This window comes from Manihot esculenta, chromosome 5 (genome assembly GCF_001659605.2).
Source record: "Manihot esculenta cultivar AM560-2 chromosome 5, M.esculenta_v8, whole genome shotgun sequence".
NCBI lineage: Eukaryota > Viridiplantae > Streptophyta > Magnoliopsida > Malpighiales > Euphorbiaceae > Manihot > Manihot esculenta.
The window spans coordinates 18,147,433-18,174,598 of record NC_035165.2 but is presented as its reverse complement, the minus strand read 5'-3'; the positions used below and the strand labels follow the sequence as shown (position 1 = coordinate 18,174,598).

General features: G+C 31.6%; 1 protein-coding gene across 8 annotated transcripts; it reads right to left on the bottom strand.

Moving 5' to 3' along the window:
- LOC110616357 lies at positions 1 to 22,951 on the bottom strand. Of its 8 annotated transcripts, none has more exons than XM_021758755.2 (14): positions 22,814 to 22,951; positions 21,963 to 22,067; positions 20,514 to 21,437; positions 20,055 to 20,155; positions 19,855 to 19,969; positions 19,541 to 19,666; positions 19,296 to 19,388; positions 18,730 to 18,813; positions 15,458 to 15,556; positions 1,759 to 1,821; positions 1,404 to 1,434; positions 909 to 955; positions 555 to 613; positions 1 to 429 (listed from the first exon to the last, which is right to left on the bottom strand). In XM_021758755.2, the coding sequence occupies exons 2-14, from the start codon at positions 22,008 to 22,010 to the stop codon at positions 195 to 197; spliced, it is 2,025 nt and encodes a 674-aa protein (XP_021614447.1). In that variant the 5' UTR covers positions 22,011 to 22,067; positions 22,814 to 22,951; the 3' UTR covers positions 1 to 194. The 8 variants fall into 8 exon arrangements, 7 of the variants coding, with proteins under 7 accessions (XP_021614447.1, XP_021614449.1, XP_043812978.1 ...); XM_021758757.2 differs by having other exon boundaries at positions 21,963 to 22,064; positions 22,814 to 22,862; XM_043957043.1 differs by lacking the exon at positions 22,814 to 22,951 and adding an exon at positions 22,351 to 22,807.
- Positions 22,952 to 27,166: the final 4,215 nt, after the last annotated feature.

Genomic DNA, 27,166 nt, shown 5'->3' with positions numbered 1-27,166 from the left:
GACTAAAATATTAGTGTCATTTTGTATAAATAAGTTGGCAAGTCAGGATGGTGCTAACTGGTAATCTCACAAGTGATAGATATCACATAGAACTTTAATGTACAGAACTCATTGTCTCAAAGAAGTCCTCAAACTGTGAGATGGTTATTTCTCTTTATACATTGTAAAGATCATTCAAGGTAAATTCAAAATGCTTATGCTTCAGAAAAATCTACATTGTCACTTATGGGAGCCACTGATTCAGAGGATGAGTTCTGAACTTCTTCAGTTTCTGATGGTTGAGATTCATGCTTTGCAGCAGCTTGCAACACCCGGGTTTGAACATCTAACGATGAAGGTGACGTGGGGAGTCCAATGCTGTTGGTTTCTAGTTTTCCAGTTACCCATGAAAATGCCTGAGCTCCAATTCTTACTGGAGCAAGTAACAACCTTCCAACAATAAACGAATAAATCAATAAGCATAAAATAGATATCTTAATTGATATTTGAGCAACCCAATAACTTGGTTTACTTATTGTAACATGAATACAAAAGACTTGTAGAGTAGGTTTTACCTCACATCTCTTCTAATATCCTCAGGGCCCTCGTATGAAGCAGCTCGTCGATAAATACTCTGGTGGCGTGTGAAGAGCATAGAATTAGGAAACATAGGGATCACTAAAAAGAAATTAAGTATATCACAGATTATTTCTCCCAACATGTTATGCATGAAAATTAGAGCTTTCATTTAGAAAGAAGGGGAGGAAATTAGACAGAGCATCTAAGCCCAATTGTTCATCACATGAAAACTCATGATCCTTAATATTTAATAATTTAGAGATATCAAGCCCACCAGAGAGAGATCAAACCAATATAAAAGAACATTTTAAACTTTGAACAGACAACTACAACAGGAGAAGAATAAATACCTGAGCGACGCCAACAACACCAATGAGTTGCAGTGTCTTCTCCCACTCTGAAATAAAATAAACACTTAGTTGACAAGTAGGCTGTGCAAGAGCCAAAAAATATTTGGAGGAACAAGTCTATTTGAAAAGTTTGATTTTGGGAAATTATTTTGTAGAGAGAGGGAAAGTCAAAAGACACACGATAATATTAATACTTTTTATAATTTTTTAGCCTCACCAAGAAGACATATATCTCCATAACATATAATTTTTTAGCCTCACCAAGAAGACATATATATATATATATATATATATCCCATAAACATAAGCCAAGCTTAGTGACTAATACGAACTGTATGTAAATGATCATCAATTACTAAACATATTACTGCACCAAAGTTAGCAAGGAAGTTTGGCATGCAGTTAGATTTTAGATATCAAAGTGCAATTTGGCCGCTTATTCCTCTTTTTAATTCCAATTATAATTTGGAATATATGAAGGAAGAAAATACACACCTAGTAATGCATACAGTGCTGCAACAAAACCCTGTCCATAAAATAAGTACATTTATTAGTGACGCTTGCACTAGAGATTTGCATGATGAACAAGTAACTGTTCCGAAATATGGATTAATGAAATAAACAATATGTACATCAGGTCTGCTTTTAGTTACTTAAAGAGCAGGTCTACCAGGAGAAAAATATAAAATTGATACAAGCACATATCTAGACCATACAGAAGAATTAATTGCAAATAACAAGAACTTCCCATATCCTTCTTTTTTCTCTATCACATGAATAGAACTTCTTGCAAGCTTGTATGCATCACAGAAGATTACTAATTATAGTGCTAAAGTTAATCCTGTCTTACCACACCGTACCCAAAGACTTGAACTGGAGAAGGACTAAGATCTTCTAGAATTGCCTCAGCTTCCTGAAAATTATCACAAGTTCTTGTAAGTATAGAGCAAAATTCAGATTCAGCTCTAAAAAAGGCAAGAACCAAACTGTATCAAAAGCATGAAAAGAATGGCATAGCAAAGAATTTAAGCATCTATAATATAACGCTCAGTTCCCTTCCAACAGTACAATCCCAATTGATGTTTTTTCTACAGTTTGCCCTTCAGTTGCATCAAAGTCTGAGCCTTTTGAGGTCTTTTGGCCTTTTCCTACATTGATATTGCACTTACAATTTTAGTCTGCGAAATCTTTAACAGTGCATTTATAATTAAATTTTTATCCTTCAAAATTTTTGCTTCGGTAATGATGTTGTATTGAATAAAGAGTAGCCTCTGTGATACAGATTTAATATGGAAATCCTCAAATCATGACAAATAAAAACTACCATCGCTTGATTAAAAACTTACGAAATGAGAACTATATTTAGGAAGTATAGGAGAACAAGGAAATAAGCAACACACTATTCAACACATGTGGACACGCAACACAATCGTGTAATGCATGTATGAACAAATTATATTTAGACCAATTTTGTTATTTTGGTATTTTAGTATTTTGTGAGATTTGTTTTAAATTAATTTTGCTTATATTAGAAGACAAATTCGTACAGTCCATTTAAGAAGAAGATCTCTAAGACAATTTAGGAAAATAATTTTTAATATAATTTAGATTTGACTATCTGACTATATACCCTTCTTATATTGTAATTACACCTTCATGCAATAGAATTAGGATTTGGAGACTATAAAAACACCCTTAAAGTTGCAGCCACAAGAAACTAATAAATTCTCCATTATTTAGCTACTTATCGAGATTTAATCTTGTGGTATTATAATATGGATCTCCTCTATGCTTAGTTAACTTATCAAGAATTTCATGTGACGTTCTCGAAGCTGAAATCACTTGATTATTTATGTTTCTAATCACATTGGTTGGTTAGGGGTGTAGTAGAATAACATTTACTTAATTATCTATATTTCTAATCACATTGGTTGGTTAGGGGGCATAGTAGAGCAACCTTCACTTCACTATCTGTGTTTCTAACCACATTCGTTGGTTAGGAGTGTCGTAAAACAACCTTTTGAAGATATTTTTGCTTTGTTTTTTGTCTAAGTTGTGTGACAAGATTTTTGATCACGAGTTAATTCTGGATTCTGTATCAGTTAGTATCAGAGCACGGTGATAGATAAATTCTTATTTATCTATTTTTATTTATTTCATAATTTTTTTATCTTTTTAAAATTGTCTTATTATTTTGTCATTTCAATTTATTTTACAGTTTCTCTTACAAAAAGAAAAAGAGGGAAAAAAAAAAGAAAATAGAGTTTCATTTTTATTGTGTGAGATTTAAAAAAAGAAAAAATCGTTTCATTTCGCACTTCATTCTCGAAATTTCAAATTGAATTCAAATAGGATCTCATATATATCGATCATTTTTTTGTCATTATTGAAGGTTCGAGGACGAATCTTTTCAAGGACGAATCTTTTCAAGGACGAATCTTTTTAAGGAAGGAGAGAATGATACAGATTTAATATGAAAAGTACCAAATCATGACAAATCAAGCTACCATTGCTCTTAATTCAAGGCTTATGAAATTAGAACTATATTTGGAAAGCATGGGAGAATAAAAAAATAAGCAATACAATGTTCAACACATGTGGACGCGCAACACAATTTCAGATCGCATAATGCATGTATGACCAAATTGCATTTAGACCAATTTTGTTATTATGGTATTTTAGTATTTTGTGGGATTTGTTTTAAATTAATTTTGCTTATATTAGAAGCCAAATTCGTGCAGCCCATTTAGAAAGGAGATTTCTAAGACAATTTAAGAAAATGATCTTTAATATAATCTAGATTTGACTATTTGATTAGATACCCTTCTTATATTATAATTACACATTCCTATAATAGAATTAGGGTTTGAAGGCTATAAAAACACCTGTAAGGTGGCAGCCACAAAAAGCCAATGAATAAAGATGACGTTATAAATAATATTTGGTTTTTTCTCTTTATTTAGCAACTTATCAAGGTTTAACTTTGTGGCATTCTAATATGGATCTCTTCCATGAATAGTTAACTTATCAAAAATTTCTTGTGGCTTTCTCGATGCTGGAATCACTTGATTATCTATGTTTCTAATCACATTGGTTGGTTAGGGGTGTAGTAGAGCAACATTTATTTAATTATCTATATTTCTAATCATATTGGTTGGTTAGAGGTGTAGTAGAGTAACCTTCGCTTCATTATCTATACTTCTAATCACATTCATTGGTTAAGAGTGTCGTGTGACAAGATACTCTTTTAGATTAATTGGAATCAACACAAATCAAATAGATGAAGAAATAGAATTGGAACTTCTCAAGATATTTTTGTAATTTCTTTGTCAAGTTGTGTGATAAGATTTTTTTATCCTGGATTCCGTATCAGTTGGTATCAGAACACGTGAGCACGGTAATAGGTAAATTCTTATTTATCTATTTTTATTTATTTCATATTTTTTAATTTTTTTTAAAATTATCTTATTATTTTATCATTTCAATTTATTTTACAGTGTCTCTTACAAAAAACAAAGAAAAAGAGGAAAAAAAAATGAAAATGGAGTTTCATTTTTGTTGTGAGATTTAAAACAAAAAGAAAAAGTAAAAATAATTTCATTTCGCACTTCATTCGCGAATGTTCAAATTGAATTCAAATAGAATCTCATGTATGTTGATCATTTTCTTGTCATTATAGTTGAAGATTCGAAGACGAATCTTTGCGAGGAAGGAGAGAATGATACGGATTTAATATGGAAAGTACCAAATCATGATAAATCAAGCTACTATCACTTTTAATTCAAAGCTTACGAGATGAAAATTATATTTGGGAAGCATGGAAAAATAAGAAAATAAGCAACACACTCTTCAACACATGTGGACGCGCAACACAATATCAGATCGCATAATGCATGTATGGCCAAATTGCATTTAACACATGTAGACGCGCAACACAATATCAGATCGCGTAATGTATGTATGGCCAAATTGCATTTAGGACAATTTTATTATTTTGGTATTTTAGTATTTTGTGGAATTTGTTTTAAATTAATTTTATCTATATTAGAAACCAAATTGGTGCAGTTCATTTAGAAAGGAGGTTTCCAAGACAATTTAAGAAAATGATCTTTAATACAATTTAGATTTGACTATTTGACTAGATACCCTTCCTATTATAATAGAATTAGGGTTTGGAAGCTATAAAAACATCCGTAAGGTAGCGGCCACAAGAAGCCAATGAATAAAGATGACTTTATAAAGAATATTAGGTTTTTTTTTCCTTATTTAGCAACTTATCAAGGTTTAACCTTGGGGCATTCTAATATGGATCACTTCCATGCATAGTTAACTTATCAAGAATTTCTTGTGGCGTTCTCGAAACTGGAATCGCTTGATTATTTATGTTTCTAATCACAATAGTTGGTTAGGAGTGTAGTAGAGCAATCTTTGTTTGATTATCTATGTTTCTAATCACATTGATTGGTTAGGGGTGTAGTAGAACAACCTTTGCTCCATTATCTAAGTTTCTAATCGCATTCGTTGGTTAGGAGTGTTTAGAGTAGCCTTATGAAGATATTTTTACCTTATTCTGTGTCAAGTTGTGTGACGGAATTTTTGATCACGAGTTGATCCTGGATTTTGCATCAGTTAGTATCAGAATACGGTGATAGATAAATTCTTATTTATCTATTTTTATTTATTTCATAATTTTTTTATTTTTTTAAATTATCTTATTATTTTGTCATTTCAGTTAATTTTTCAGTTTTTCATAAAAAAAAAAAGAAAAAGAGGAAAAAAAAAAAGAAAATGGAGTTTCATTTTAGTTGTGTGAGATTTAAAAAAAAAAAAAGTAAAAAAGACAAAGAAGAGTGAAAAAAAAATCGTTTCGGTTGTTTGCTTTTTTTAAAAAAATGAAGAGATATCAAAATTTAATGCTTCATTCGCGAAATTTCAAATTGAATTCAAAGAGGATCCCATATATGTCATTTTCTTGTCATTATGGTTGAAAATTCGAGAACGAATCTTTTCAAGGAAGGAGAAAATGATACGAATTTAATATGGAAAGTACCAAATCATGATAAATCAAGCTACCATCACTCTTAATTCAAGACTTATGAGATGAGAACTATATTTGGGAAGCATGAGAGAATAAAAAAATAAGCAACACACTCTTCAATACATGTGGACGCGCAACACAATTTCAGATCGCGTAATGCATGTATGGCCAAATTGCATTTAGGCCAATTTTGTTATTTTGGTATTTTAGTATTTTGTGAGATTTATTTAAAATTAATTTTGCCTCTATTAGAAACCAAATTCGTGCAGCCCATTTAGCAAAGAGATTACCAAGATAATTTAAGAAAATGATATTTAATATAATCTAGATTTGCCTATTTGACTAGATACCCTTCCTATATTATAATTACACATTCCTACTGTTAAATTTGAGTCAGGCCTAACTCACCCCAAAAGCTAGCTGAAGAGGGAGGAGTGCCTATAGCCCATATAAGGGGCACATTACCCCTTTCCACAATCGATATGGGATTCAACACACCCCCCTTACGCCCAGAATTTTACTGGTGTGTGATATATTTATACAAAGCCCAACATCGGATGAGGAAGCTTTGATACCATGTTAAATTTGGGTTAGACCTAACTCACCCCAAAAGCTAGCTCAAGAGGGGGGAGTGCCTATGGCCCATATAAGGGGCACATTATCCCTTTCCACAACCGATGTGGGATTCAACACCTACAATGGAATTAGGCTTTGGAGGCTATAAAAACATCCTTTAAGGTGTGATACGAGCAAAAAAAATTATACAATACTTCAAAAATTTAGAATGGAAAACTCTTTTATAAGTTATAGGAAGTAAATATATTAATATAGGAAGTAAATATTGATAGATGGATCAGTTGCTTAATCTTAGGATTGTATAATCATATACTTGATTTTTCTTCCTATTTAGATACCGTCTCTCATGTATAAATAGATTGTAATATCTGTTGTGAAATACAACAACAAATATTATCCTTCTACATAGTATCAGAGCTATTCTTGTAGAGATTTAATTTTTTCTCTCGTCAAGTTTAAAATTTTTTTTTTGGAGGCTTAGGTCTCTGTTTATTTGGGTTACCCATAAAGGGTAACATTTGGATCTCATCGTCATTGGAGTCGCCACACCGCCCCTTTATCAAATCTGAGGTTTGTTTGCCGTTCGGGTGTTGGGTGGTGTTTTTTTGGTACCATTCATATTCGGGTACTGTTCATCAGCACTGTTCAGGAGCTGTTCATCGGTACTGTTCACGGCACTATTCTACAGAATGAGAATCAGCGTACACAAATGGCGCATATGTCAGGTAATTCTACCCTTTTGTCCAATCTTGAGTCTCATGCATCGCCTTCTTATGTTACTCTTGCTGATGGTACTAAATCTTTTGTCATGGGTTCTGGTCATGTCAACTTAACCCCTTCTCTTTCTGTATCCTCTGTGTTATGTCTCCCTAAGTTCGCATTTAATTTGCTTTCTGTTAGTAAACTCACTCGTACATTGAATTGTTGTGTCTCATTCTTTCCTGATCACTGTATTCTTCAGGATCTTTCAACGAAGCAGATTATTGGTAGAGGGCGTGAGTCAAGGGTCTCTACGTCTTGGATTAGCAACTACCTAGATCTCTTGCATGTTCCACGCGTTTAACGCCTTTTGATATTCATTGTCGTTTGGGGCATCCTTCTCTCTTGGCTTTGAAAAAGTTATATCCACAGTTTCATTCTTTGACTGTTTTAGACTGAGTCTTGTCAATTTGCCAAATATCATCATTTACCTTCAGTGTCTCGAGTCAATAAACGGGCTTCGTCCCCCTTTGAGTTAGTACATTCAGATGTTTGGGATCCTTGTCCTACTGTGTCTAAGTCTGGCTTTAAATACTTTGTCACTTTTGTTGATGACTTCTCTCGTACTGCTTGGTTATTTTTAATGAAGAGTTGTTCATAATTATTTTATATCTTTTGTGCGTTTTATGCTGAAATCCAAACCCAATTCAATATTCCCATTCGTATATTGCAAAGTGATAATACTAAAGAGTATTTCTCTGGGGAATTTCAATCTTATTTGTTACAAAAAGGGATTCTTCATCAGTCCTCTTGTGTTGACACTCCTTCACAAAATAGAGTTGCCGAAAGAAAAAATCGACATCTTCTTAAAGTAGCCAGAGCTCTCTTATTCCAAATGAAAGTACCTAAATGTTTTTGGGCTGATGCTGTATCCACGACTTGTTTTTTGATCAATCGCATACCTTCCTCCATCCTTCATGGTGATATCCCTTATAATATTTTATTTCCCACTAAATCTTTGTTTCCTATTTAGTCACGTATCTTTGGGTGTACTTGTTTTGTTTGTGATGTTCGTTCACGGGTTATTAAATTGGATCCCAAATCACTCAAATGTGTCTTCCTTGGTTACTCTCGACGTCAGAAAGGGTATCATTGTTTTCTCCTGATCTGAATTGGTATCTTGTGTCTGCAGATGTAACATTCTTTGAGTCCACTATATTTTTTCCGCCATCATCTATTTATAACACCCAAGGGGAGGAAGATGACCTCTTGTTATACACTGTTTGCTCTCTGTGACCTTTCGCTCATGTGCCAGGTCGCCCTCCCATCTTTTATGTGTATTCCAGATGCTTAGAGGACTCTGACTCCGCTCCACTACCCACTTCTTCGTCGACAGATCTTGCTCCCACTGATCCTTCACTGTCTGATTTGGATTTGCCCATTGCTCTTCGCAAAGGTAAATGTACTTGCACTTGTCCTATTTCAGCTTGTGTCTCTTATGATCAATTATCCTCTTCTTCTCGTTGTTTTTCCACTGCTTTAGATTCTATTTCAGTTTCCAAAACTGTTATTGAGGCTTTGTCCCATTTTGGTTGGTATGCTGCAATGGAAGAGGAAATGATGGCCTTTGACACTAATGGTACTTGAGAGTTGATGTCCTTGCCCCCAGGAAAGCGGGCTATTGGGTGCAAATGGGTATTTGCAGTAAAATTAAATTCTGATGGATCTGTTGCTCGCCTCAAGACCCGTTTAGTGGCCAAAGGTTTTGCACAAACTTATGGAGTTGACTATTCTAATACATTTTCCCCAGTTGCCAAGCTCACATCTGTTCGATTGTTTATTTCCTTGGCAGCTACACATAATTGGCCTTTGCATCAACTGGATATTAAAAATACTTTTCTTCATGGTGATCTTCAGGAGGATGTTTATATTGAGCAACCACCTGGTTTTGTTGCTCAGGGGGAGTTAGACAAGGCTTGTAGACTTCGAAAATCCCTTTATGGCTTGAAACAGAGTCCTCGGGCATGGTTTGGCAAGTTTAGTGAGGTGGTCCAACAGTTTGGAATGAAGATGAGTAAGTGTGATCACTTAGTGTTTTATAGAAATTCTGATAGTGGAGTAATTCTGCTTGTAGTATATGTGGATGATATCGTTATCACAGGAAGTGACATTGCTGGTATCACATCCCTAAAAGAATTTCTTAAAACACAGTTTCATACAAAGGATTTGGGTTCATTGAAATATTTCTTAGGAATCAAAGTTATGCGGTGTAAAAAAGGCGTCTTCTTGTCTCAAAGAAAATATGTTCTTGATTTGTTAGCAGAAACAGAAAAATTGGGTGCTAAGCCTTGTAGTGCCCCAATGATCCCTAACCTTCAACGTACCACAGAAGATAGTGAGCCATTTGCAGATCCTGAAAGGTATAGAAGATTAGTTGGGAAGCTAAATTATTTGACGGTGACTCGTCTTGATATTGCATATTCAGTGAGTATGGTAAGTCAGTTTATGTCCTCTCCTACTGTTGCCCAGTGGGATGCTTTGGGACAGATTCTTTGTTACCTTAAAGGGGCCCCAGGGCGAGGCCTATTCTATGATAACCATAGGCACTCACATATTGAATGCTTTTCTGATGCTGATTGGGTAGGCTCGAAGATTGATAGGAGGTCAACTACTGGGTATTGTGTTTTTATGGGAGGTAACTTGGTTTCATGGAAAAGTAAGAAGCAAAATGTGATCTCGCGTTCTAGTGCTAAATCTGAATATCAAGCCATGGCACAAGCTGTCTGTGAAGTCTTGTGGGTACGTCAACTATTAGAAGAAGTTGGGTTCACAAATTCGGTGCCTGCTAAGTTGTTGTGTGATAATCAAGCAGCTATCCACATTGCCTCCAATCCAGTATTTCACGAGAGGACTGAACACATTGAGATTGATTGTCATTTTGTTCGTGAAAAGGTCCAACAAAAGATAATATCAACAGGACATATCTGAACTGGAGAACAATTAGGAAATATCTTCACTAAAGCTCTAAATGGAACTCGAGTTGATTATATATGTAACAAGTTGGGCATGATTAACATTTATGCTCCAACTTTAGGGGGAGTGTTATAGGTTATAGGAAGTAAATATTGATAGATGGATCAGTTACTTAATCTTAGGATTGTATAATCATATACTTGATTTTTCTTTTTATTTAGATACCGTCTCTCATGTATAAATAGATTGTAATATCAGTTGTGAAATACAACAACAAATATTATCCTTCTACAAACTCCAAATCATGACAAATCAAGTTACAATCGTTCAATTCAAGGCTTACGAGATGAGAACTATATTTGGAAAGTATGGGAGAATAAAAAAACAAATCACAGTCTCTTCAATACATGTGAACATGCAACACAATTATACATGTATGGCCAAATTACATTTAGGCTAATTTTGTTATTTTGGTATTTTGTGGGATTTGTTTTAAAACCTATTTAGGAAGGAGATTTCTCCAAGATAATTTAGGAAAATGATCTTTAATGTAATCCAAGTTTGACTATTTGATTAGATACCCTTCTTATATTGTAATTACACCTTCCTACAATAGAATTAGGGTTTGAAAGCTATAACAACACCCTTAAGGTGGCAGCCATAAGGAGCCAAGGAATAAAGATGATACTATGAATAATATTTGATTCTTCTGCATTATTTAGCAACTTATTAAAGTTTAACATTGTGGCGTTCTAATATGGATCTCCTCCATGCTTAGTTAACTTATCGAGAATTTCTTGTGGCGTTCTCGAAACTAGAATAGCTTGATTATCTATGTTTCTAATCAAATTGGTTGGTTAGGAGTGTGGTAGAGCAACCTTTGCTTGATTATCTATGTTTCTAATCATATTGGTTGGTTAGGGGTGTGGTAGAGCAACCGTCGCTCCATTATCTATGTTTCTTATCACATTGATTGGTTAGGAGCGAGGTAGAGTAACCTTCTGGAAGATATCTTTGTCTCGTTCTTTATCAAGTTGTGTGACGGAGTTTTTAATCATATGTTGATCATGGGTTCCACATCAAGGTGGCAGCCACAAGAAGCCAATGAATAAAGATGACGTTATAAAGAATATTTAGTTTTTTTCTCTTATTTAGCAACTTATCAAGGTTTAACCTTGTGCCATTCTAATATGTGATACGGATCCAATTGGGCAAATTTTTAACAATGGTGTGGAGCAAACTTATATCATTCAAATGGATCTAAAAGGAGTTCAAAATCATATTCATATGATCCATATATATTTGGGGCGTGCTTCAACTCATATGGGACAGATTTGGTGCAACACTTGCAATCATAGGCTTAGGGAGCCTAATCAAATCTATGGGCTAAAACTACACAAAGGGAAGCCTAAAGTGAAGATCAAGTAAGGCTTTTGTGAAGATTCAGCTTTGTTATGATGGGCTTGCTATATTTTTATTATTTAACACTTGTTTTATTTTAGCATTGTTTGGGCTTGTATTTTGGCCATACTTTATCTTTTAAGTTTTAGAGTGTTGGGCCATGTTTTGGGCTTATGTTTTAATACTTATGTGTTATTTTAGTGTGTGATTGGGCTTGGGCCTTATGTGTTTAAGTCAGGTCCAAGAAGAGTGTTTTAGGGTTTTATTTGTTTTTCTCCTTACTATATAAGGATAAGAAACAATTGTAAGAGACAGCTTTTAATCAAAATTTCAGAATTCTTCTCATGCCTTTAGCGTGTATTGCTTTGAGTGAGAGTGATGATTTGCTTTCATTAATTGCACCAGGAATCTTGGCTTACTTATCAACTATTCGTTGTGGCGTTTGTCAGATTCTCATCTAAATCCTTCGATCATTGGTGTTTCAGCTTCTCTAAGTGTGGGGTGCCATAGGAGGTGGGTTTATCAAATCTTTGGATTCCATATCTACTTGTGCGTGTGGGTTTGAGGCTTGTGCCATAGGGTTCCGCGTCAGTTGGTATCAGAGCCAAAGTGAGGTAAATTCTTATTTATCTCAAGATCTAGAGTTATTTTTTTGAGTTTTCTTTTCTTCGTTATTGATTTCGGTGAAAGCTTTTGTATTCATGGCTGCACCTTCTTGATAAATTATCACATAATCTCTTTTGGAAGAAAATTCGACATCCAAAAAAAAAAAAAAAAAACGAAAAAAAAAATCGCCTTTGCCATATTAATCTTGATCTGGCCGAAATTGTGATATGCTTCCTTTTTCATCTATATTGCCTTACCTATCTCAATTAATTGCAGTAATTTATGGGAATCAATTTGAATTTTGAATTTTGAATTTGGTCGAATCCAGATTAGGAGATAAAAGAAATTCTGCCTATTTCCTAAAGTGCACATTTAGGGCAATTGCATCTAAATTGATTTGATGTCAAATCCTTCTTTTAACACCAGAATTTTCGTCCATGTTTCTGATCTGAGAGAAATTTACATTTTTCTTTTCTGATTCTATTTGTGGGGTTTTGATACTTTCCTTTTTGGGAAGATTTAAGTAGATCCATATTTAATTTGCGTTGAAGTGAATTAAATGCAATACTTTTTTGTCCAGGTTCGTTTTTATTTGATTTCTAAGTTTCTTTTTTGGTTTAAACTTGCTTTTACTTCCTTTACATTGCTGGAGTATTGTTTGCTTGTGTCTATACTCTAGGTGATATTTTTCAAGTAGCACAAAACCTAGTTCATGTGTTACTTTCTAAATTGTCAGTGTCTTCTTTCTAGTTTTTGCGCGCTTCCTTCTTTCTTTAGGATTTCTTCTTTGTTTCATTAAACGCACCTTGTGGTTAGTTGGTTGACCTTAGTTTCTGAAGTGCAATTGAAGAATCAGCAAAAGAATGGTAAGAGTGCAAACACTTGAGTACTTTCTTTTTTAACACAATATTTGCTAGTCCTTTTTGTTCTTTGTTGATTTAAGGTAGGATGAGTAAAGACAAGAATGTGGTGGATCGTACTGATGGAAGTGAATCGAATATGGGTAACGATTCCAAGCTCTTTAAAAAGTCAGTCAGTGGTGAGTTACAAAGGCTCAATAAGACTCTTGAGAGGTTAACTGAAACTATGGAGAGTTTGAATGTCTCACAAGACTCCACTTCTACAAGAATACCTCAAAGAACTCTTAATTGCAATAATGACTGTGATGATTCGGATGTGTTGGTTCTTATGTGTTTAAGTCAGGTCCAAGAAGAGTGTCTTAGGGTTTTATTTGTTTTTCTCCTTACTATATAAGGATAAGAAACAATTGTAAGAGGCAGCTTTTAATCAAAATTTCAGAATTCTTCTCATGCCTTTGGCGTGTATTGCTTTGAGTGAGAGTGAGGATTTGCTTTCATCAATTGCACCAGGAATCTTGGCTTACTTATCAACTATTCGTTGTGGCGTTTGTTAGATTCTCATCTAAATCCTTCGATCATTGGTGTTTCAGTTTCTCTAAGTTTGGGGTGCCATAGGAGGTGGGTTTATCAAATCTTTGGATTCCATATCTACTTGTGCGTGTGGGTTTGAGGCTTGTACCATAAGGTTCCGCGTCAGGTGTAGTAGAGCAACTTTCGCTCCATTATCTATGTTTCTAATCACATTTGTAGGGTAGGAGTGTCGTAAAGCAGCCTTCTGAAGATATTTTTACCTTATTCTTTGTCAAATTGTGTGACGAAATTTTTAATTACGAGTTGATCTTGAATTCTGCATTAGTTGGTATCAGAACACGGTGATAGATAAATTCTTATTTATCTATTTTTATTTATTTTATAATTTTTTGTAATTATCTTATTATTTTATCATTTCAGTTTATTTTACAGTTTCTCTTACAAAAGAAAAAAAAAAAGAAAAAGAGGGGAAAAAAAAAAAAGAAAACGGATTTTCATTTTAGTTGTGAGATTTAAAAAAAAGGAAAAAGAAAAAGTGATTAAAAATCGTATCAATTATTTGTTTTAAAAAAAAAAAGGAGAGATGTCAAAGTTTAGTGCTTCAATCGCGAAATTTCAAATTGAATTCAAAGAGAATTCCATGTATGTTGATCATTTTCTTGTCATTATGATTGAAGATTTGAGGATAAAGATTTTCAAGGAGAGAATGACACGAATTTAATATAGGAAGCTCCAAATCACGACAAATCAAACTATTATCGCTTAATTCAAAACTTACGAGATGAGAACTATATTTGAGAAGTATGGGAGAATAAGGAAATAAGCAACATACTCTTCAACACAGTGGACGTGCAACACAATTTCAAATCGCGTAATGCATGTATGGCCAAACTGCATTAAAGCCAATTTTGTTTTTTTAGTATTTTAATATTTCGTGAGATTTATTTTAAATTAATTTTGTTTATATTAGAAGCTAAATTCGTGTAGTCCATTTAGAAAGGAGATTACTCCAAGACAATTTAGGAAAATGATATTTAATGTAATCTAGGTTTGACTATTTGACTAGATACCTTTTTTATATCGTAATTACACCTTTCTACAATAAAATTAGGGTTTAGAAGTTATAAAAACACCCTTAAGGTGGCAACCACAAGAAACCAATTAATAAAGATGATTTTATAAACAATATTTAGTTTTTCTCCGTTATTTAACAACTTATCAAGGTTTAATTTTATGGCGTTCTAATATAGATCTCCTCTTAACTTATCAAGAATTTCTTGTGGCGTTCTCGAAATTGGAATCGTTTGATTATCTATGTTTATAATCGCATTGGTTGGTTAAGAGTATAGTAGACCAACCTTTGCTTAATTATCTATATTTCTAATCACATTGGTTGGTAAGGGCTGTAGTAGAGTAACCTTCGCTCCATTATCTATGTTTCTAATCACATTCGTTGGTTAGGGGTATCGTAGAACAACCTTCTGAAAGATATTTTTACCCTGTTTTTTGTCAAGTTGTGTGACGGAGTTTTTGATCACGAGTAAGTTTAACCCTATAGCCATCCCATTCTATTTCCAAGAAAACAACCCTTTTCTCCCAGATTACTTCCTGATCCAAGAAGTAAGCCTGTTTTCGATATGCTTGAACAAATTTCAAATTCATTGAGCATTCTGAATGAGCACAATACTTGCATTCTGTTCAATATTTACACATTATCCATGTCAACATGAGATCAGCTATCCAGTCTGATGAAGTGTGCATGTGATGTCATATATAACATGTATAATAATCCTTTGAAAATAGACAAATGATCGGTAAAAGGAAGTGTACACAAATAGGATATCCGGTAGCAACGCAATAAATACCTCATTTAGTACAGTTAGTGCTGTCTCAGCTTTAAGTTCCTTGACACGGAGACCCTGATTCACCCAAGACTGGAAGCCACCTTCGACCAAGTAAGGTCTCTGTCATGGACAATATTAACCAAAGAATTAGTGATGTGCTTCTTTTTCCTGCAGACCCTGCTTAACAACAGTAAGCGTGCAATTTTCTAGGGTATTCAGTTTTCAAAATACCAACTTCTCTAGCCAGAATATCATTCTACTGTTATATCTTGTATTAAAGTATGTGGAGTTTCCCTTTATAGGCCATAGGCCACACAACACATACAACCATCCAGAGCTGCATTATCACCCCATGTTCACCCAACAAGGCAACTGAGATCAGTGATCTGAAATACAAGATATTTAACATTAATTTATTGCTATTTACCCAAGCAGGCCAAGACGTAAGCTAGATGAACTAATAATATATTTTGTGAAGTATTCCTCTGTAGATCCTGAATACAGCACCATGCTGAACCTATCTAAGAAGTTAAAAAAAAAAAAGGGTGTTTCCATGGGTTTAAATAATCTAATGATCATTATTCAGAGGTTTTTCTAGTCCTCCCATTATCACGACACCTGCTATTTAAATGAAAGAGGGAATGCTAAGAGGATCAAAAAGGGGTCGTGGCCCCAAAGTTTTCCCTTTAAAATTTTTATGGTTTCTTTTTAGTTTTATTAATAATAATTAGAAAATAAGTAGTTTGATTTATAATAATTTTTATGGTTTTTCTTAAGTAAAAACCTCAATTAACCATTAAATTTGATTTTTTTTTATTAATTTAATCATTATCCTATAATAAGTAGTTTCCATATATGATTGAAATATCCTTTTAGTGCTTTTGTATACTAATTTTATCCTAAATTCATTCGCTTAACTTATACAACTGGGACACGAATTATTTTCTCACTCTTTTTTTTTACTTATATATTTATTATTACTTTCTTGTTTTTATTTGTTTTAATGTGTTAAATTCTATATAAATTACATTATACATACTGCTTTTGATATTTTTAATATATTATTGATTTAAATTAAAATACTTATGGTCAAAATATTCAATAAATTTTATTTTGTGATTTGAAGTTTTATATTATTTCAAATTTATGATTAATGTATATTAAAATTTCTTTTATATAAATAAAAATAAAAAATTAATTTACATATTAATCAAGAAAAAAAAATAAAAATTTAATTTATATATTAATCAAGAAAATTAGCTCATTGATACCAGAGTGAGAATAAAAATATTTTTATTTTAGTTAAATTAAGAGTTAATAGAAAAAAAACTGTATTTTTTATTTTGTTGTATTTACACTTTTTTTTAATTAAAATCTAACCTTTTAAAATTGTTTTAATTATATCAATCGTTACTATTAAAAAAATAACAAAATTATCACGTCCACATCAACACCATACCACCACGCTACATCATCAAAGTTTAAAATTAATTACAAAAAATCCGTACTTTATTTTTGTTGCAATTCCACCCTATACTTTTATTTTTTGCCAATTAAACTCTACTGACCAAATACACCCTACTGTTACTTATATAGTTGAAAACTTATAAAATTATCCACTTACTATTTTTTACTATTAAATATATTTAAAAATTACTATTATTATTATTATTCAATTTTTTAATTTTTATTAATAATTTTATAATAATAAAAATTTATCTTGATATTACTATAACTAAAATAATTATCAATCGATTTTTCTTGAACCTGTTTAATATATTTACTATTTACTATTTAGTATTACTTTTAAAACTATCGTTAAAAAAATAATTTTATTAAATATAAATTATTAAAAAATAATTTAAAATAATATTTAGCATCATTCAGTTTGAAAATATTAAAAATAATAAAATAATTTTTTGGGATATACTTTTTAATTATTTTTTACCTCTCAAATATAATACTAATCCACCATTTTTTTTTCTAAATTATACTAATATTTAGAGTTAATATAAAAAAAATTAATAATGTATAGATTAAGTAATTGATTTTCTAGTCTAACTTGGTTAAGTGGCTAAAAAAATATGTAATTTATCTAAAATTATAAATTTAATTTCCATTCCTCCATCTCCTAAAAAAATATTAATAAAATAAATAATTACCAAAAAAACACTATATTTTTAGTTTTGTTGTAATTCTATCCTAAATTTTTAAATTATTATCAATTTTATCTTGAAATTTGCTAACGTGGTATTGACGTGGCAATTCTGTTAGATTTTAACAGCATAAATAATGATAGGTACAACTAAACCATCTTTAAAATGTCATATTTTAATTGACAAAAAAAATTTATAGGGTGTAATTGCAATAAAATAAAAAATACAGGTTTTTTTTGTCATTAACTCTTAAATTAAGTAATTAATATATTAAAAACAATAAACTTATTTTTTTAAAATGCATTATTATTTGTAAGTATAAATCAATTTTTTTATGAAGTTTATTGTTTTTTGGTAAATTTTTCAATTCTCTCTTGAGCTAAGATCATCAATTATCTTTCTAGTCTTATACATTTTATATCTTGCAAAATTTGAGTTGTTTATTTCCTTTTTTTTATTGTTTTGTTTTTATTTGCTAAAGAAAATTATATTTGATACTAGATTTTTTTTTTGTATAATTTATAGTAATGTCTTTACCATCTATATACTATATAGTCATTTGAATTTTAAATTAATTAGTGCTAATGATATCTAAAAGATGGATTTGATGTCTTTTCTGTTTATGTATTTATGCTCATTATTTGGTTGTATATTTTAATTTTATCCATATCTTTAAATATCTATTTATTTCCTGAACTTTGAAATTTTTTTTCTGGAAAATTTGTGGCAATAAGCCACCTCTATATTACAACAGTCACAAGCCAATTTCAGTTATCTGCAACTGAGAATAAAATCTATGGCTTTCCCTAGCATTCAATGTTATGTTTTCCTTTCTTTGTATTTCAGTTGCTTCATATTTCTAGTGTAATTATTTTGAGTGACCCTTGTATGCGTCGTGTGCACTAGATTTGGCCAAAAAGAAATACCTGCTAGAAAAATAAGGTATGTTAGAATTTTTTATGTCATTCATTCCCAGGTCTAATAAACATCTAGCTTAACCATTTTAACTACTTCAACAAAGTTTCAATCATGTCCAGATCAGAAAACATACAGAATGACTGTAATTCATTTCTCCTTTTCTTGTTTGAGACTCCCCAAATGCTTATAAAAAGAAAGTAGAGATTTGGAAATACTTGCCTTGACTCCAAGTTTTCTCAAGGACCTTGCAATGCCTTTGGAAGATGTACCATCAGCATCCATAACTATGACCTTGGACCTGTCCTACAAGTTTTACGAAAAAAATCTGAGAAAACATTCTAAGAGCCACATTCAAACATGGAAAAACAAAGCAAAAAGCAGGACCCTACTGTATTCATTTTCTAAGATTGTTGAGTTGTCCCAAATATTTTACCTATCAAAATCTTCTAGTTCACTAGGGTACTAGCTGCATAATTTTTAACCATCATTCAAAATAAAAAAGGAAAGTTATCATCATATTTCATTTTGACTGTTGCAGTAAGTGTCTAGTTATCCCTTCTCTTCAGACAAGACCATAAGATGAGAGTTATTGAAAATATTTTCCCATGCCCTTCGTCACAGCACACAGGTTGGTGAGATGAAGCCCTAAGGCTTCCACTTCCATACACACCCTTACCCCCGAACCACAAACCCAAGAGAAGGGAGGGAAAATGCTTTTGGCAGAAGCTTCAAAACAATAAGATATGTAAAAAGAACAGTGAAGTGCGAACCCCAAAGCTATGTACCTGAACAGCTTTCAAGTTTCGAATAACTGCAGCGATTAAGGTGTTGTCAATGTCATTGCCACCCTTTAACAATTTCCGCAGGGGTTCATCAACCTGGATCAAATGTAAGGTTTACAAAAAGAAAACACCAAAATCCAATGCATCTTTGTTGCCTTATTTAGTCCAAAATTTATTTGAAACTGAGAAGTAAATTATTTTTCTATAACTTCATCCTTCCTCATACAGGATTGTAAACGTAAACAAACCTTTGGTAGAGTTACACTTGCATAGCGAAACCGAGCTGCTCGTCGAATATCAGGAACACCATCTTTTTCTCTCAGAAGCTGGACAAAGGGAATGCCCAGAACCAAATTTTCAGGGCAAGTAAAAAACTAAAATAAAATATGATATCAGCCATAACCTTAAACATAAGCTACTATAGGACAGAGTTTGAAAAAAGGAAAAACCCTTAAGTAGAACCAAATTAAAACAGTAGGAGAATGTTCTATCATGGAGAATTCAAACTTCTATGTGAACAACTGAACATAATAAATGGCCAGAAAATTTTACAATCTCTTGCCTCGGGCCGAACATCAACGAGTACGGAATTCTCCTTCCCATTCAAAAGCTCTAAAGTTAATTGAGGAGATAAATCTCCAGAGTAACCACCATATACCCATACCCTGTAAAAAACCCTGCACAAATCTCATAATAATTGAAGTTTCATTTTAATACAGATTAAATGAAGAGATTATTTCATACACAAAAGGACGTCCATACCAAAGGGTGGCTGAGGTTCCAACAAGAAGAAAGAAAGGAACAATTGGATCATGAGGATCCAAGCCAAGAATTTTCTCCAATTCCACAATAGCAACGTAAACCTGCTTGTGGTGTATGAAATTTAGTACCATTAGTGGAAGACAAGTTCAGCATGTTCACAAATTAGTAAATATAGTATTACAGACAATAATACTGTTTTTTTTTTCAATGATTTTTCAACTAATATTTTCTGCATAGCTAAAACATTTGACTGATGGCCAAATCTACCAAGAGTATCCTAGGGAGAAACAGAAAGATTGTTTTATCTTCATTCAATGTGACAGATGGCACAAGCATATCATGATGGAAAACTGCCATTGGATGAATGTGCCAAAGAGAAAAAGGAAATCATTGCGGACAGCTGCCATTGAATCATCTGGCAAAATCTTCCTATTAAAGAAATATGTGTGCTAAGAATACCTGCTGAAAAGATGTACCAACAGGCTTCAATATTTGTACTGCTTTGTCTTCAGATAAAATTAGTGCATCCCTGATCTCCGGAGGAAGTAGTCCCTTGGCAGATCCATAAGAATAAACAACAAAAGAAGCCCCTTTCACTATCAAGTCCTCCACTGCAACAACTGTGCCTCTCAACAAATCAACAGAATTGGCTGTTGCTTTACTTGTGGCTTCCTTCAAGTCACTTGAAAAGTTATCCAATCTATTTCCAGCCAATCCCCTTGTTTGATCTACAGCGGAAACCACCCCACTCAAGGCATTATCCACTGCTTCAGAAGCACTTTTTGTAATGGATGTTATTGGTGAAGTAATCGTATCTAGTGAGATTTTCATAACATTTTCACCCTTATTTACAGAAGTATTGATGGAGCCCCTGACCCCATCAAGAAGGTCATCAAAACTAGTCTTCACACTAGATAACGAGTCATTATCCATATTCAAGGAGTCAGGTTCTATGCTGGGATTATCTGGCGTTATAGTACTAGTTGATGTGATATCAGGTTCCATTGGTCCTGTTAAACCATTTGCATTTTCTGTTGACTGGCCAGTGAAGTCCGTTAGTCCTTCTACATCATACGTGCTATAACTTTCTACATATGCCACTTTCTCCCCTCCCAGAAGGTCCAGTTCATTGTATAACTTGCATTTAATGTCATTCAAGTCATTTATGCAGGAAGGATTCTCAGTGACTTCCATGGGTATTGAATGTTCATTTCTTTCAAGGAAAATGAGGGAAGATGATTTTGCAGCTTGAGTTTTAAAGGAAATTCTTTGTTGATGAGTTCCATTAAGAAAGCCTAAAACAGTTCTGTCATCTATAATACATCTGGATTCAGAATCATTCCGGTGTGGACAAAAGAGCCGCGGTCCTCCATGGAATGAAATCTGCAGCATTTAATTCAAATTGTGTGAATAAAATGTCAATAATACACGTGAAACTGGAGCACAGTTTGGAAAGACTAGTAATCATCACGGTGTATTACTCAAGATAAACCCTTAGTGAATGAGTCTTAATAAAGATGATGTGCATAAACAAAAAAAAAAAATCAAGACCAAAGAAAGGTGCCAATAAATTTTCATGTTCATAGAACACAAATCGATATGTTACAACATACATTTAGAGAATTTCCCCAGTGGTTGTTGAACAGAATTTGAAGAACAACAGTGAACTATAAGCACTATTACTTTATCTAGATTCCCATAAAGAAAGCACCCAGTTACACTTTCTGAAAATATTAGACTAACAACATTTTGACGATTTACTCAGCTTTAGGTCAAGTACCCACAAATGCTTAGCTTATTTAGAAGCAGCAATTCAAGTAAACGTAATATAAAAAAACCATAAACCAAGTAACAGTGACAGTTAACATAATAATTACATAGGTAGCTATATAGAAAGTGAAATCTTACCTGAGGATGAGAAGAAGAACATGGGGTGGCAGAGCAAACAGGCATCATCTTTGTGCAACTCAATATGAAACCCAAATGAATACCTCACCAAACTCCCATTTTCTGCTGGAAAACAAGTCAAGTAACCAAAGTTTAACAAAGTGAAATCTAACAAATAGCTAAAAAGGAAAGGGAAAAGGAAAATCGATTTGGAAAAAGCTAAGCTATACCGAAAAGGAACTATCTGAATTTACAACAATATAATCAATTCACAAATGGACTTCATGAGATACAATTTTACAGCCCGAAAGACGAAAGGATGTGATAAAACTACTCAAAAAAGAAGAAAAAAATATATATATGGATTTCAACCAAAGAAATCAATTTTTTAAAAAAAAAGAAAAATTACCGCCCCCTAAGTCATTGCTCCTTTTAGGTCATTGTGGGTCAGTTCAAAAACTTGAAAGAAAAGAATGATCACAATAAGCACAACTCAACCAAAGCCACTAAAAATTCATTAGTTTGTTCTGAAAATTTGGAACTCTACGACCAGTGTTAAATGGAAAACTGAAAGAAATTAATGCATATAGAACAACACAATCTAAATTAAACCAGACCGAGGGAATTAAAGATGATGAAGTCAGTGATCCAATTGGTTTTTCAAAAAACAAAAATGTGAGAAAGCAAGTAGCACTGATCTAACTGCAGAACAACATTAAAAACTGAGCCAAACTAAAGGAAACCCAGTTCAAGCTCGTAAGCTAAAAACCAATCCTTCATGTGGATAATTCTTGAAATTCAATCACTACTGCAACCGAAGAATCATAAACATAACAAAGATAACATATAATGGCTGTGAATCCGTTTCTTACGAGAGGGTAAAAAATCACAGGTGTATGGGCATCTGTCCAATTAGAGGAATCCATATAAGATATGTAAGAGGGGAATCGTGTGGCTTGCCGATGGCGTTAGCTTAAGATACTCGGCTGCTCGTTGCCTCTCGTTTTTCTCTGGTGGGACCAAAACTCGGATTCGCTGCGATCACTCTCATTATCCTTATTTTCTTTTATTTTTAGTATCAGTCGGATAAATTTAGGTACAGTTATCAAGTATAATATCTGCTGTACGTGGCGATAAAATACTTGTCGACAAAAATAATTTATGGAGTTTTTTCATTTTCTAAAAAGTTACATTTTTATTAAAAAAAAAAACTTATGAGAAAAGTGTTTCGATTTTAAAAAAATAAGTTAAGAAGTAACAAACATTTTATTTTATCCAAAATGTCCGTATATTTTTAAAAAGTTTAGTTATAAAAAAATATGATTTAAATATATTTAATATATAAATTATTAATAAAAAATAAAATTATTTATGAATAATAATGCTATAATTTAAAGTATAATAAATTAAAGAATAAATTGATAAAATTAATGAAAGTTAATTGACAGAGAGTAACTTATTAAATTCTACTTAGATGAATTATGTTCTGCAGACGAGAGAAATAAAATATCATATTTTTAAAAAAATTAATTTGAAAATATAAATTAAATATGAGAATTTTTATTTCATGAGAAATATTTTTATAAAATTAAAGATCAATTAATACATATTTTTATATTGCATAAATTAAATAACAAAATATATAATAATTAAAATTAATAAAATAATTAATTAATAAATGTTTTAAAATATTAAAGTATTAAAAATGATATATATTTTATAATTTTTTTATAATTTTATTAAAAAATAATTAATTTAAATCTATACTTTTAACTTTTCAAAATTTACACCTAACCATTAAAACTTAATTCTTGAATCAATTCTCTGTTTGCCTGTAGCTAGTTTAGATATGGCAAGCGGTTCAAGTCAAGTGCCAATTAAAACACCCTTATCATATTGTCATCGCATCATCCTAATATAAAATAAAATAATTATAAAATATATATATTATAATTTCTTTTAATTTTACTTTAAATTTTAAAAATAACTAATTTAATCATACATTTTTAAATATTTTTTTTAATTATACTAAACTGTGAGATATTTATAGGTATATAATATTTATATTTATGAAATAATTATTAAAATTAATAAAAGTTTAATTGGTAATTTTATAGGGTAAAAAAGTCAAATTTGTCCTTATAGCGAGTTAAAAATATCAAATTTTATTTTTCAGTCTAAATTTATCTATAAACTATTATTACAAAATCAAATAAAATTAAATAAATTGAGAAAAAAAAAAGTGATGAATCTTAGTCTTTTAATAATAATTTAAAGATAAATTTAGATTGAAATATAAAATTTAATATTTTAATGTTACTATGGTTAAATTTAATTTTTCATTTTTAATTTTTGTTGTAATTTCATATCTCTACATAATCTGAATCCTGTTAGATTTACACATGTTATTAAATCTCCATATGTTAAATCATCATAAGAAATGTGTCCAAATTTTTGTTCAATTGTTTCTTTGACTTTAGCTGAAAATAATCTAGGTAATCCTGTTAAAAATTTTTTTTTCCAATGGTATGCATTAGGGTCTGCTAAAGCATAAACACGTTTTAAAAAATTGTCCTTATACCATCTGAAATTTTCTAGTTTTCTACATTTAAGATTTTGCAATATTTCGCTATTCCTTTCTGTGTATAAATCTAAGTCTCCTATAAAATGTGATATAATATTATAAACTAAGTATGCTAAAGTAAAAGATTGTGGTTGTCCTGTTGTTGGGTCAATAACGGGTTCTCCTGTAGTACTATTAATTCTTCTTGCTGTTAGTATATTGGTTTTTATTTCATTACTTAGTAATTTGTCCCACCAAGTTCTTAGTTCTCCGGTAAATCCTAATATTATATTTTCGGCTGCATCTCTTTCAGTAATACCAACCCTTTGTTTATAAATATTTCCTACGATGACCATTTCTTTAGTTATTTGTATTATTTCTATTTCTGATAACTCATCTATATTCCATTCATAAATATTCTTCGCATTATATTGTTTTTGTTTTCTATCTAAGATTTTTAAATCATCTGGTCTATTATTTTGCCTTTCTATAGTATTTATAGGAACATTAATTTCTTGGTCAAAGTCTGATATGTCTAAGGGATTGTATATGGTTTCATCATCTGAAGAAGAAGAAGTTTCATTATATTCAGTTAGAATGGTTATTTTTCCTTTATCTTTATTAGTACTTGGTTCTTCTATCTTTATTCCTCCTGAGGTGCTAGTTTTTGGAGACATATTCTGTTCATTTATTATTTTGTGAATAATTTTGACATATCACTCAATTCTGTCTTTGGATTTATTGTTACTGTATTTATTGGATTCTGAGATGGTGGTATCATTTTTTTAAATGGTTTATTTACTTGTTTTCGAGCTGGATCTATATCATATGGTTTTGGATTGCTATATTTTTGAGATAAATATGTTGTGTTTGGTTTGGGCTTTATGGGGGATGGTGCCTGAGGTGTTTCTATATGTTCTATATTTATTATATCTTCATGGTTTCTATCTATTTTTTCTTCTATTCTATCTAATTGAGTTCCTAAGATATGTAATGATACATTTGTCCAATTATTTTGTAAATTTATTTCTCTGATGTCATTATTCTGGATATTTTTAGTATTTACAATTGGTTGCATACCATAAGCAATTTGGTTCTTTTTGAAGAATACTATGTCCATTGGTGGTTTTTCACATTCATGACATATATCACTTGGTTCACCAATATCATTAACTTTGTGCCATTTATGTATTTTCTTTTCTAATACATTTAACTTATTTTCATGAAAATATTTTAAGTATGTAAAAAATGGAATAGTTTTTTCTACTTGTTCACAAAATGAAAAAAATTGTCTTTTAATTAAACTTTGTTCTTTTCTGGAATAGGTTTGTAAAAATATGTCTCTTTTCCCCCGGTTTTTATCTGACATATAGTCAGCTTGAATTTGGTCTCTGTCTAGTGTAAAAGTCTGGGTTAAGGTATTAATAGAAAAATCACTATCTTCATATGGTTGACTAAATTGGCCTTGTCTAAAGACACCTTCTTGTATTTTGATACCTTTGGTAGTAGGTTGTGGGATAGTTTGGTGATTAAATGTTTCTTCTACAGGTTTGGTTCCAGAGGTTTCTCCAACAAAAGGTCCTGTATATGGTGGGATAGTAGTTTCGTCAGAAATACTAGTATCTGTATTGATCTCAATATTGGGTCTTCTTTGGGAAGATCCTAATGAATGTCTAGATGGTTGATAAATGGTTGAACTGGTTTGTCTAAAAGAGTTTGATCTTTTATATTTTCAATTCTATTGAACCATCATCATTTTGTATAATATAATCTAGTTCCTTGTTTTCTTTTGCAGGTAATTTTGGTATTGTATTAACTGGGTATTTCCAGCTGTCTGGTAAACTAATATCTTTCCATTGTATAGTTTTTGGTATATTTATGTTTGCTTTAGTTTGGTCAATTTCCCAGAAAATTGTTTCTCCTATTTGTCTATTATGATCAATAGCATTTGGACATAATCCTGTGTTCATTATTTTATAATTCAGTCTATAAAATACTTCATAAATATGTGATCCCTTGAGCATATTGTAATTATGAGTTAAAATGTCTAATGTCAATATTTTCATTATATGGGGATCAGTTAATGAAATTGTAAAATTAGGAAAACAGTTTGAATAAATTGGTCCATTCGTTAAACTAGTTTCAAATAACCCTAATAAAGAGTCTTTATATTTAATATGTCTACAATCTCGTAAAGCTACATGCATACTTGTATTTAATCCTTCTACAGTTAATGGTTTAATAGCAATTTGTACTAATCCTATATGCATAAATCTATATCCTTGATTGATGTATTTTAATATTGTCTTCTTACTTAATAGACTCATTGATTGATTTTCAGAGTATAATGGTACTACTTTTTCTTTGGTTTTAATAGCTCTAGCTGCTTTAAAATCTATTATTCCTTTCTTATATATACTAGATATTGGTGTTTTAGGTGGTTTCCAATTTGTTAATTGTTGATTATTCCAATTACTTTCTCTTGATAATATAGTTTTAGTATTATCAGTATTAATATTTAAATCATTTATGAGCTCGTCATCTGGTTGTCTGGACCTTGAAGATCTAGTTCTTCTAAACACATTCATTGTAAAATCCTAGGGTTTTCACATACACTTCCTTCTCTACTCGTTCTGCAGGTCTTACTCCTTTTGCCTGACTT